General features: G+C 50.3%; 1 protein-coding gene across 1 annotated transcript; it reads right to left on the bottom strand.

Annotated features, from left to right (window-relative positions):
- Window positions 1-7,568: 7,568 nt before the first annotated feature.
- On the bottom strand, window positions 7,569-9,268 carry Fam43a (family with sequence similarity 43 member A). The gene has a single exon (XM_051150822.1). The coding sequence runs from the start codon at window positions 9,057-9,059 to the stop codon at window positions 7,776-7,778; it is 1,284 nt and encodes a 427-aa protein (XP_051006779.1). The 5' UTR covers window positions 9,060-9,268; the 3' UTR covers window positions 7,569-7,775.
- Window positions 9,269-13,624: the final 4,356 nt, after the last annotated feature.

Genomic DNA, 13,624 nt, shown 5'->3' with positions numbered 1-13,624 from the left:
CAGTTATGCCCACCCACAGGGCATGCACAAGTGCACAGGCGCGCGCACACACACACACACACACACACACACACACACACACACACACACACACACCACTGTTTTGTCTTCACATAAGGATCCTAAGAGGGCCCGTGTGTGCTCTTTTCCATATATAATGTCTCTGAGAAAACCCTCAGACCCTCCAGGCTTCTAAAACACCATCTCTCTTTGCAGAATTACTTTAAGAGAATCTGTGCACATTTCAGAAACTTCTGTTTAAGAGGAAAATATTTATAGAAGGTGTGTTTGTGTGTGTGTGTGTGTGTGTGTGTGTGTGTGTGTGTGTGTGTGTGTAGAGCACTAATCGCACCAGCAGTATTGATCAATACTGAAATAATGAAATGTTGACATAATGCACCCCATTACATGCAACAAGTACAAATCTATCCAGAGAACCCAGGGCAGTGCTACACTCCTATGCCACAGCTGACAGGAGAGACTGGTGTGGAGACGGCACAGAACGCATGTGGACACCTAACAACTTGGTAGGGATGGTAGCCCATAAACTTCCTTTTTAAAAATACTTTCCTACTCTTAATTCATCGTGTCCTCCTGCTCATGCGTTTAAATGTCCCTGTCCATGGATACATGTGGCATGTGGGAGCCCCACGGAGACTCTTGGGCCAACCTATCCAGCCTTTACTCGTCCACTGGTTGGTTCTGACCCCAAAGGCAACCAAGAGAGCCTTGCTCTTGGATGTTAGTATTTCTGTTCCCCAGAAAGAGCTGCCCAGGAAGGAAAGTGGCCAGGAACTGCTACGTGTAAAACCAGTGCTAGAAGTAGAAGAAAAACTCATTTCCACTTCAGCTTTGCCCACAGGAACACTCCCCTCACCCACTCCAGTCTCTCAGTCCCACATGTGGTGGCTAGGGTCTGGGTCAAAGGAATGGAATAGAAGATTTAGGGAGAATGACTAAAATCCTGTGATCTGGAAGCTGGGCATGGTGGCGCACGCCTGTGATCCCAGCATCCGGGAGGCAGAGGCAGGTGAGTCCAAGACCAACCTGGTCTACAAAGCAAGTCCAGGACAGCCAAGGCTACACATAGAAATCCTGTCTTGAAAAACCATAAGTAAATAAATAAAATCCTGTAATCTCATTGGTGCAAACACGTGTAAAGGGACTGACTGGACGAGGACGCTGCCAGTTCCTTTGCTGACCAGCTACCTCAGGTGTGAGAAAACACGGTTGGGCCTCACATGAGGTGGCGTGTCAGTAAATCTCTTCCACACAAGCAGAGGCTCTTCCAAAGAGTTGTGTTCCTCAACTGGAAATCAGATGACAGGCACTGGTAACAGGTTGTCCCTGGGATTTAGGTCCCCAGAGAAAAATTGGCCTACAAAGGATTAGTTTGTCTTCGGGGAAGTCTTGGGAGAGGCCATTAGCTGCCCTGGCTACATGTGGGTGTTTTTCTGGGTCTGTGGGTGGTGTCTGGGAATCATTTGCAAGCACTGATCTAGAACACAGAACTGAGAGTTTGCTGATGCAGGACCTGGTGGGCCTACCCACCCTCCTTCCTTAAGCCCACGTGACCTTGGAAATATCACTTTCTCTTTCTCTGGGTAGGAATTCAACTGCAAGACTGGTGGTTTAGCAGGGCGATGGTGGCACACGCCTTTAATCCCAGCACTCGGGACGCAGAGGCAGGTGGATCGCTGTGAGTTCGAGGCCAGCCTGGTCTACAAAGCGAGTCCAGGACAGCCAAGGCTACACAGAGAAACCCTATCTCAAAACAACAACAACAAAAAAAAAAAAAAAAAAAGAAAAAAGAAAAAGAAAGAAAGAAAGAAAAAAGGAAAATAGATTAGAATCTAGGACATCTACTAAGCTTTGGGAGCTGAAGTTCATGCAGAAGTGAGAACTTGAAGCAACTTCCCACCTCACCCAATACAGCTCCCTCAAACCCCGATTCCTCCATCTGGGTGGCGGCTTTGTTTGTGATCTCTCAGACTCCCCCTTCTAGCCTGAGTGGGCTTATTTCTCCCCTTCCTTCGAGTGTTTTCCTTTCTTTTCTTTTGTTTGTTTGTTTCAAGACAGGGTCTGTCTGTGTAGCCTTGGCTATCCTGGACGTGCTTTGTAGACCAGGCTGGCCTCGAACTCACAGCGATCCACCCGCCTCTGCCTCCCGAGTACTGGGATTAAAGGCTTGCGCCAGCACCGCCCGGCTTCTCAGAGTGTTTTCTGAGTACTTACTATATGCAAACCTCAGCGCTCCATAGTGTGAATCAGAGATGCCTAGGACACATGCTACAGCCTAGCAGGATGGATGCAGATGACTAATAACCGTGATGCAATGGAGAGGACTCCCCGCTCTCGACTTAGACCTGCTCTTCGAGGGCGAGGTCTGGCTGGCTAGACCAGATCTCAAGGGTGGATGAGCAGATGAAGTTGCTCTGAGCGCCACCTGCCACCCACATGCCCGCCCACCCACCAGCAATACTCTTCTCAGGATGACAGACACTCAACCTCTCTCACCTCCAGCACTGTGCATCTTGTTCATATTCGTTCGAATACAGGGGGAGGGTATGCAAGCCAACGACGTCGTTAGCATTTATTAGGGCAGTGTCTACCATGCATGAAGGGTGAGGGACACAAAAGAAAACCTCAACTCCCCGCTCCTGCTATCCAGAGGTGAAAGCAGCTTCGACTTCGGACTTGGACCCTGGGGCTTTCCTGTGTGGCTTTGCCAAGGACAAACCCTTTCCGCTCCAGTTTCTTCATCTGGCTCTTCAGTGTGGGGGCAGGGTCAGAGAGTGCCTTGAAACTTCAGGAGTGGCGATGATTGACAGCAACATGCTTGGTTGGCTTGGTTGGCTTTTCCCCCTTTGACATTTTCCCTTTAACATCTGAAGGTTTTATTTTGCTTTTGGGGACCTGAATTTCTGAACGCACTGGTGGAAACTTGGGAAATGGAGCCAGGACTGGTTGCGGGTTGAAGCAATGAGTGTGAGGTGGGAATACTGTATTAACAGAAGGAAGAGGAGGCCGGGCGGTGGGTGGCACACGCCTTTAATCCCAGCACTCGGGAGGCAGAGGCAGGCGGATCTCTGTGAGTTCAAGGCCAGCCTGGTCTACAAAGTGAGTCCAGGACAGCCAAGGCTACACAGAGAGACCCTGTCTTGAAAAACAAAAACAAAAAGGAAGAGGAACTGTAGAGGTGAAGAGGGGGACAGAAATGGAGTCTGTTGGAAGAGCCACTGTCCACGAGAGAGTTAGAAATAGGGACTCTCATTAGTGCTACTCAACACCCCAAAGCAGAGGACAGAACAGCTGCCACCTTAGCTGTTCAAACCACCAAAATGATGACTAGACATGGCTGCTCAAGTTGGTTCACCTCAGAGCTTGCAGAAAGATGTGGTGGCAGAAACCTTTGGGCTATGAACAGAGGGGAGCTATCAGGAACAGGAAAGGCTCCAACTAATAATAAAACCAGATACAGCTGTGGCCACAGCAAGCCCTGACTCCCACCCGGCTCTCAGCTGGGAGGAGTTTCCCGGGCATCCAATGTGGCACGGGGGCTCCTGTGGTCCACACTCACCATCTCTCTAGCTCTGTCACGCATCCCCCGGCAGCAGTTTGCTCAGACTACTGATGCATGCCACACAGAAGGAAGAGGCCTGCTGATTAAATTACCAAATCCTGTTAGAAAACAGGGCGGCTCGCTCCTAATAGGATTTTTATGTTTCTCGTGATCTTTGATGGCTCCTGTGAGATTTTGAAACCTCCAGTGTGGTGCCGAAGGTGGATTCCTCCCAACGGTTCCAACAGTTCATTTTCTTTCACCAGCAGAATTCTCAAACACAGTTGTGTCCCCTGGGAAGGAAATCTGCTCTCTCTCCCTCTCTCTCTCTCTCTCTCTCTCTCTCTCTCTCTCTCTCTCCCTTACTCTCTCTCTCCTCTCTCTCAGTACAACAACAGAGCCTTTCTAATTTGCTTAAGAGCCTCTGTGCTTCTGGAGTGGGGGTGGGAGTGCCCTGAGAGATGCTTCTTTCAGGAGGCGCATGAGGGGGGGATGGGTGGGTGGGTGGGGGCGGGGTGGGTGTTCTCTGAAACTATCATAGCTGAGAGGCTCCGTCATGCTGCCGTTTACTTTATATCACCCTACTCCTCCTCCAGTCTCCCTCAACATACACAACACATTACAGGTACCAACAAGGGATGTTTGTGTTGACGTTGACAAATGCCTGCTCCAGGGGCTCAGCTGCCACCTCTGCAACAAACCCTCCTGACACTGGAAGTCACCTGAGTTTCACACACTCTCTGCCGCACTGTTGGACTTGGAGGGGTTACTTAGACTTCAAAAGAATGGGCACTGTCTTGCTGCACTTAAAACATTGCCGGGTGCTGGGCATGGTGGCGCACGCCTTTGATCCCAGCGCGCTGGGAGGCAGAGGCAGGCGGATCTCTGTGAGTTCGAGGCCAGCCTGATCTACAAATAGAGTTCAGGACAGACAGCCAAGGCTACACAGAGAAACCCTGTCTTGAAACACCGAAACAAACAAACAAACACAAAACAAAACATACTTGAAGGAGAAACACACACTTCACCTTGCAAGGAGGAAGTCCATTTGATGAGTAAACCAGAATTCAGGCCTTTCTGGGATATATTTTTCACCCAATAGCCTGAACTGACTGGCACCCCCAGGTCCCAGAAGCAACTAAGATTTTGTTTTGTTTTCATTCGAGGCACTTCTCCTTTCTCTCGTGATATCATCCCTGGAAGAGGGAGATGTGACAGGACGTGAATCCTGTTTCACTCTCTCATCTCTTCTAGAATTACATCAGCCGAGAGTCCCGAGGTGCAGTGACAAATGCCAAAGAGCAAAGGGGAGAAAGAGCAAGGTGAGGACCCAGCCAGGAAGGGGGAGGGAGGGGGGTTGGCTCTTTTCCCTTCTGCATTTCCTTTTTACTCCCTGATACCCATAAATCAAAGAAGAAGAAAAAAACTGTAAAGAGATAATGGCTTGTAGTTATTGGCATTGGATTACATGTCACTGTCGTATCTACATCCATCGCTGATGAAAGCCAAACTTGGCACATTGTCTGGCCAACAGTGAAGGCCCTTCTCCCAAGTAGCAGCCTTATCACCGTCCCTGTCTTGCCCCCTTATCAGTTTTGTTTGGTTGGCGCGCGGGGGGGGGGGGGGGGGGGGGTTGGCAGTGTGAAAATAATTAGAAATGTGAACACCCTGTGGTACGGGAAAACAATGGCCCACACAGCTATCTGCTGGGAGCATTGACATGGAAGGCCACAGCAGGGTAGGATTCATCCTTCCTGATCTCTACCTAAACATTTTAAAACGTCATCCGACGATATACTGCTGATATGTGCTGGGAGAGGGCTGAGGACTCTTCCAAATCAAAACAGAAGATTAAAAAGTGTGGCCTATGCCCTTAAGAAGATACTAAGTATTTAAAAAAAAAAAAAAACCCACCCCCCCTTGCTTTTCTTTAAAAGGATAAGTTTATTGTTGAACCACTCCCACTAATTAGGAAGAAAATTTTACCCTCCCTTCCTCTCTAATCCCAGTGCATTCCAGCCTCCTTAGGATCCTTGGGCCTAGCTGTTCGGAACATACTTAAGAAGAAAACAAAGCGAAGTAGCCTCAGGACACTGGGGAAGGCCCCGGAGTAGAGTCATTTCTGAAACGCAGGGAAAGAGGCCCAAACGGACAAGTGGAAGAATGGTTGGCAGGAGGCAGTTTGGGCAGCTTCATATTACCACGTCCAGCTGATTCGGGTGTAGCCCAACTAGAGACATCTGGTTGGAGTTCACAACAGAAACAAACACAGAAAACACGAACACCCAAAAGCACACACACCCACACCAAGCCAACAGCTCCTCTGTCTTGCTCTCTGGATGGTTTCACTGGGCCAGGCTGGGCTGTGAGGGAAGGAAACAGGCTGTTTAAACCGTCTCCCCTCCACCTCCCCCCCAACCCCACCTGTGCCATGAGTCACTCCCGGGGTGTCTGGAGCCTACAACTTTTCTATTTGCTTTTTCTCTCAGAGGAAAAACAAAGCAGGCCACACTCCACAGAGTCCCCTATAGGGTGCTAGTCAGTCTTCAAAGCGCCGTGGCAATTTGCAGAGGGAAAAGTTTATATAGTAGGCTTGCACTTGATCATTAGGTGGACCCACCGGAGGTGGCAAAAACTCAGCAGATGGCCAGTCACTCAGTAAACAGCCATACACATCTAAAGAGCGTGGGCAATTGCGTTTACTCTGACCTCTGCAAAATTAACTTGAACGGGGGTGGGGGGTGGGGGGGGTGGCATCCATATGCCAGGTATAGTGGCTCACATCTTTGATACCCAACACGTGGGAAGCAGAGAGGCAAGTACATCTCATGAGTCCAAAGCCAGTTCCAGGCCAGTCAGAGCTACATAACGAGTCTGTCTCAAAAGCGACAAGCAAGCAAAACCACGCACATACAACAGAGAATACGAAATAGGCAGACACAATACCCCAAGTTGTCTGACTCAAGAAACTCTGGAGCAGGGCATGGCGGCGCTCGCCTTTGATCCCAGCACGCAGGAGGCAGAGGCAGGCGGATTGCTGTGAGTTCAAGGCCAGCCTGGTCTACAAAGGGAGTCCAGGACAGCCTGAGCTGTTACACCAAGAAACCCTGTCTCGAAAAACCAACCAACCAACCAAAAAAAAACCACCTCTAGAAAATGGGCTGTAAGGTTTCACCGTCTCCAGCTCTCTCCAAGGCCTGCAGGACCCCTCTAAGGTTGGAGGCACCCCACCCCCACCCCACCTCCACCCCATCCCCACCGCCAACCATCTTGGGCAGCACTTCCAGAGGTTCCCCTGTTCTGACAGCGTTTCCTCTTTATTCTCTCCCCGCTGACATGCAAACAGAAGCAAACAATACTGCTCAAAAAAATAATAATAATAACAAAATGTTTTATACACATATCCGTATATACAACTGAACATTTTACAGGTATCTTCTGCACAGCAAAAGATATATAGACATTCAACTTTGAGAACACAGCTATGTGTGTACACACACACACACACACACACACACACACACCAGTCAAAAATACTTCACAACAGTGTAAAAGTATTTTACACAGCATCATGGCGTAGGAGCTTTGGGGCAGGAGGAAGGTGTATTTCTAAAGGAAAATTCCTTTAATAATAATTAAAAAAACATATTAGATGTCTTTAACTGTAAACAAAACACAACTTTCATAGCCTGCCCCATCCCCCCCCCCCCACACACACGAGTTATTTGAGAAATTTGGCATTCTTTCAAGAGCTTGGGTCTGAGATAAACAGCTCAAACTCTCATATCCCAAAGAACCGGGGCAGGTAAGTGGCATTAGAGCCTCCAACATTACCAGAGTGACTTTGTTAATGAGAGATTGATGACAAGAGAGAGGCCTTCCAGTCAGAGGGGGGCCTGGAGAGGAAGTGAACCCCTCCCTCCCAAGCCCCAGCTGCCTCACAAACAGGAAACTGGCTGCTGGGCACCTCCAGCCCGCCCTTGGCCTTTTCCGACTTCAGCCAGTCTCCCACATCCTCGCCAACCCCAGACAGCCTGTCCCTTTCCTTTGTAGTGCTTCTCTCCCTGCTCACAAAGAGTGAGCCCCAGGAAACTCCAAACTCCGGTCTGGACCTTAGGTGCCTAATTGTCCCTTTCCTGGAGGTTAGGGGGAACGGAACTACTGTTGGGGAGCCACTGTGGGGTGCCAGACGCATGGAGAAGTCTTCTGGTAGCTAGGTTGAGTAGGGCTCATTTAAGCCAGCGCTGTCAGCTGGGCCGGATGAGTTGCCAGAGGTGACAGAGGTGGCATCCAGGCCTCCGCCCTCGATGGAGCTCTCACTGCCGGTGCTCTCGCCCGACAGCAGGCGCGTCACCCTTAAATCGGACTCCAGGGTGCTCACATCATTGCCAAAGCTAAGATTGCCCAGGTCACTAATAAGCTGCGACAGTTGGGCCTTCATGTCGGAGGCACAGCCTGGCAGAGGAGGCGATGTCCCAGAGCTGGGGCCCAGTGAGACCCTGCTGTCCCCCAACACCTCCCCGTAGCCATTCTCCAGCGGGCCCTGCAAGTCCTCACATTCCAAGTGCATAGCCACCACCAGCGCCCTCTGCGCTTCAGCCTCTTCCTCTGCTGGATCCCCATCCCCCACATGATCCTCTTCTTCCTCTTCCTCCTCCTCCAGGCAGCCCTCGAGGTGCTCCTCTTCTTCTTCCTGCAGCTCCTCCTCCTCCTGCTGTTCCCCAAGCAGGTCCTCCGTGATCGAGCCTAGTTTGGGAGCGCTGCGGCTGCGCTCCACTGGCGGCTTGTAGCAGCAAGGTCCATGCAAAAGCAGCTTGCGCAGCGGCACTAGGGGGATAGTGTGTGCGCCCACCAACTCCTGCTGCTGGTGACGCGCATCGTCCCGCCTCTTGAGACGTTTAAACTCTGCCAGAGCGTTGGCCGACGTCTGGTAGAGCAGCAGCGCCATGGCCTGAGCCTTCTCCGGCTTGGACACCAGCACCGCGTGGCAGCGTAGCATCACTGCCTTGTGCTTCAGCTCGTGCCGGTACACCCACGCGAAGACTTTGGGCAACCGCGCGTCGGCCACACAGTAGGTGACGCGGTGCAGCAGGTAGAGGTGGCCTGGACGCCGCAGCGCTCGCTCCTCGGCGTGCACCATGCGGATGCCTTGTGCACTCACAGTCAGCTTCATCTTAGTGCCTTGACGGCCTGCCTCACTCTTGCTCCAGATCTTGCCCACCGCTAGGTCAGTGCAACCGTCGCCGCGCGCCTGGATGGTGGTGGCATTACCCAGGTAGAGCACTGTGTAAGTGGGGTCCTCACTGGTGATGTGCAGCTTCTTGCGCTTGGAGCGGAACATGCTGCCCACCCGGCTGAGCGCGCCTTCCGGGCAGGCCCTCGCCAAGGAGCTGAGCGCAGAGTAATGCAGGCTTACAGCGTAGCCCTTAGGCTTGGACGCCTGCCGCGGCGGCGCCTCGGCCAGCAGCTCGAACTTGTGCTTCTTCCACGGCAGCATCTCCGGAGGACGCCCGGGAGCGACTGGGCGGCGGCGGCCGAGCGCGGGGTGAAAGCCCCGCAGGGCCACCAGCCCCGCCTGCGCTTGGCCCGGGCAAGCCCGGAAAATAAAACTCCAGCTGGGAACACGGCCGGGACAGGGAGATGGAGGCAGGAGAGGCCAGATAGTGCTTGAGAACCCCGCAGGGCGTAGGACAGAATCTTAGAATGGAAGAAAAATAATATATATGTATGCTTCGAGTATGTAAAGGAGAGGTATACACACACACACACACACACACACACACACACACACACACACAGAAATACAGACACACACGCGAGGGGAGGGGGAGAGGGAGAGGGAGAGAGAGAGAATATGATATTACAGAAGCCTAAATAAGAAGGACCAGGATAAAAGTCTCAGACGAGCAACAAGATGAGAAAGAGCGGAGCGGGGGCAAAAAATTTAGGGGGAAAAAAAAGGCAGACTAATGCCTACAAATAAATAGAAGGGGAGGAGGGTCGGCCAAAGCACCCGGGATGGTGACAGAATAAGCAGGAACTCTTCTTCAGCGAACGTGACACACACACACAAGTCTTGGTCCAGGGCCAGGAGCCGCGGAAACTACAGCAGTGCGCCCAGGGGCCGATGCTCCCCACCCCCCAGTGGGTGCGGGAGAGGGCGAGCCCCTCGGCTGGGCTGGTCCTGGAATGAGCAGTTTGCCCCAAGTGCGGTCCGAGGGGTCCGGCTGGCCGCGGCGGGCCAGGCACAGCAGTCCCGTAGCTCACTGCATCCTCGCTCCGAGGGGACGCGGCGGACTCGCGCTCGGCCGCCTCGGCCAGGGTAGCAGCGGGCTCCGAGGGCAGGACGCGCACATCGTCCGCTCCGGGACTGCCGCTACCTCATTGCTTCCCTCCCCGGGTTGTCCGGCTCCGTTTCGGGGTTCACGGCGAACTGCAGCGCGCCCTCTGTGGTCGTGCGAGCGATGGCCGACTTGCCCGCCTCACATCATTGCCGTCCGGGAGGAAGATCTCGGGTTAATATAGGCCGGCGCGAACCATTCGCCGCGCGGACAGGGGAGGAGCACAGGAGAGGATCCCTTTAGGGCTGCGACGCCGGACGCCGTTTCTGGTCTCTTAAAGGGACCCAGTTGCCGGCACTGGTCGAGGGAAGGGTTAGACTGGTCCAATTAGGCAACCACGTCCCTAATTTGCCAGCACCTCTTTTTTAAAATAGAAACCCAAAAGACCTAGAGTTACCCGGTGGCAAAAGGAACTTAAAAGTTTGACACTCCACCCTACGCTAAATTGCAACTCAACTGAATAAATCTAGGTCTAGATCGAAACTTCTGGAGGAGGTGGTAGAAGATGAGATTGTAGACTCTCATTTCCTGTACAAAAAGGTTGGGGAAATCGTATCGTATTTGTTGTTGTTATGTTTTTTCTGTGAGAATTTCAAGAGAAGTTGCAGGCTCTGTTTACTACTGTTCTTTTAATAATCATTTATGAAAGAAAATTTTAAAAAAAGAAAGAAAGAAAATACAAGAGAGCCAAAGACTTACTTATTAGTGTCTTGGTACTATTTATCCACTGGTGAACCGCATGTCCTAAAAAGTGAGTGGTAAAATGGTGGAAGTGGCCAGGTGGTGGTGGCACACGCCTTTAATCCCAGAATTTGGGAGGCAAAGGCAGGCAACTCTATGAGTTCAAGGCCAGGCCAGCCTGGTCTATGGAGTGAGTTCCAGGACAACCAAAAAAAAAAAAAAAAAAAAACCTCTTTTTTTTCTTTTTCTTTTTCTTTTCTTTTTTTTCTTTTTCTTTTCTTTTCTTTTTCTTTTTTTTTTTTTTTTTTTTTTTTTTTTCGAGACAGACAGGGTTTCTCTGTCTAGTCCTGGTTATCCTGGAACTCGCTCCGTAGACCAGGCTGGCCTAAAACTCACAGAGATCTGCCTGCCCCTGCCTCTCCCTCCCCAGTGCTGGGATTAAAAGTGTGGGCCACCACCCCTGCCTGAAAAACCCTGTCTTGAAAAAACAAACAACAACAAAAGATGACTGGAGTGAACAACACAATATTGGTCAGTAAGTTATGGGCACCCAGTACCCCACTTCTTTCCCCGCCCCCAATAACACTCTCTCCTGCCTCAGACCCTCAGAGTAAGGTACTTTTTTGAGATATAAGAAATGTCTAAATAAGGCTGTGTGGCTATTTGTGGACCTATCAGTTTTATAATGTCACTAATGCACGTTGAGTGAGAATTCTTGGTAAAAACTCAACAATTAAATGACATTTTTCATGCTCTAACTCAATAATTGGGGTTTGCCCCCTTTTTCTCTACTTTTCTCCCCTCTTTTGAGATAGGATCTTGCTATCTAGATCAGGCTAGCCTCAAATTCAGTTCCTCTTGTCTCTGTTTACAGAATTACAGAGGTGCACCTCCATGTCTGGCTCTGGAAAAGATACTTTTAGTGGCTCACCTGCTCGTCCCTCTGCTAATAAGTCACTTGTGGGCCCTTGAAACAAACTTTCCTGATACTAGAGACCCCTCAGGAAAAGCTGAGTGAAACATCCCAGGGAACAGAAATGTTTTGTTGGTGGTGATGGTAGTGGTTTGTTTTGTTTTGTTTTGTTTTTTGTTTGTTTGTTGTTTTGCTGAGCTAAATTCAGCCAGAAAAACAAACAAATAGACCAAAAAAAAAAAAAACCAAAGTCCTATAAGAATCTGGGAGAAGAAAGGGTTTACTGTGGCTAAAAAAATAAAAAAGACCCATGAAGGGGGTAACATTTGAAAGATGATTTCCCCAAATAGGAGGGGAATTGGAGGGCAGTCTGAGCATAGAGGATGGCAAAATTAACAGAATGAAAATGCGGACATGTGTATAAGATACAATAGAAAATGATGATAACAATGAAGAAATCTTCCCCCATCAAAGACCTTTCCTGAAAATAGATTTAAACCCCTCCTACTCAACTGGGCATGGTGGCGCATGCCTTTAATCCCAGCACTCTGAAAGAAGGAATGGCCTTTCATGGCTGGCTGGGCCTATGGAGCCCTTAACTAGGGTCTTAGTGTCCTACTTGCCAGCTGTGTGGATGGGTTAGTTGGGGAGGGGGTGTGACACCAGACACCGTGATGGAATGAGCTAGAATTATAAAAACCTTCATGCCAATAATTATTTTTCTTTTCTGCTGAGATGACTGGACTGGATTATGAAATGCCAATCGTGACTTTTTTTTTTTTTTCCGTGACAACTTATAATCCAAAGAACAGAATATTCTGGAGGAAGCGTACCAACTGAGCCCCAGCTGAACGACCTTTTCCTGGCCTATACTCCCAAATTTTGAATTCTAAAATAGATCCCATATTCAAGAGGTGACTGGGATGTCTGAGGGCCAGAAGGGGACCAAGGCTAGTCTCACCTCCACTGGTGACATAGCCATGAGCTAGCTAGCTACACATGGTGACTGAAGAACCAAAGAGGAACAGTTGAGAAGGAAATATCCCCTGGCTACCACAGCTCTTCCGTGGCAGCCGGATTGCCAGTCTCAGATGTGCAGGCCGTGTCACGCCTAACAACCTATTTAATGAGCTTGTTTCGATCTTGGAAGAGCAGAAAGGTTCTAGGTGGATGTGAACACCCCAAGTGTGAGTCATGTCCTAGCCTTGTGCTCTAAGACCCAGGAGGGAAACCTGCCTATCTCCTCCAGGCCTAGACCTGGGCCAGCCTTTGGGGTAGGCCTACTTTGCCTTCTCCAGAATCTGACCACCCTGGCTGGAAGCACCCAGGGCAACTGTGGCCTCAGTTCTTCGGTGAGAGGGAGGAGCAGGTGACAGGCCCTTCTAAGAGAACTTCTCAGCAGGGTCCACTGAGAAACTGCTTAGACACTGAGTGTACTTTTAATGACACTGCTCCATCTACTGGTGGCAGACAGAAGTGCCACTTGGTGAGGTGGTTTCTGGGCAAGCCTGTGATTGAATCAACACCGTCAAGTCACAGCTGAAAGGAAAGGCTGCCAGTAGGAGTGCCAGCCTCTCGCTTGCCATCCGAGAACCAGCCTTTTATCTCTATGGGACTTCTGGACTGGCTTTCTGCCACCGTGTGTTTTGCAGAATGTTTCTCCGTCTCTATCCTCCTCTGCTGATGTCCCACTAGATGGATATTGACTTCAATGGTGACAATGGTGAATCTGGAATCTTCAAGTCCTTTGAAAAATATTAGTTAAGGGATCGCTGTCGTGAAGATGTTTCTGGGGACAGAGCAGTACAGAAGTTGGGGTTTCTACTTTCCTGGGATAACCAACTGCTCCAGAATAAAATGCCAGAGGCATGAAGGCAGCTGATTTCCAAGCAGAAAGCTGCTTCTCGGGGATAGCGCCAAATACTGAGCACCCGAGGGAGCCAGGCACTCACTGGCCTGCAGCGGCCAGTAAAGTTGGCATGTGTGGCATGCTGAGCACCCAGAGGTACTTAGCTCAAGCTGAAATATGCCACAAGTCTGCTTTTGATGACTTAGGAAGACAAAAAGTTGTAATAACTTCATGTGAATTCCGTGCCGAATGACAATATCTAGGCTACAGTGAGTTAG

The sequence above is a fragment of the Acomys russatus genome, chromosome 8, assembly GCF_903995435.1.
Source record: "Acomys russatus chromosome 8, mAcoRus1.1, whole genome shotgun sequence".
Taxonomy (NCBI): Eukaryota; Metazoa; Chordata; class Mammalia; order Rodentia; family Muridae; genus Acomys; species Acomys russatus.
This window is presented reverse-complemented; position numbering and strand designations above follow the sequence as displayed.

Bases quoted from the DNA above. Each gene is read 5' to 3' on its own strand.
- Fam43a (XM_051150822.1), bottom strand. From the start codon at position 9,059: ATGCTGCCGTGGAAGAAGCACAAGTTCGAGCTGCTGGCCGAGGCGCCG.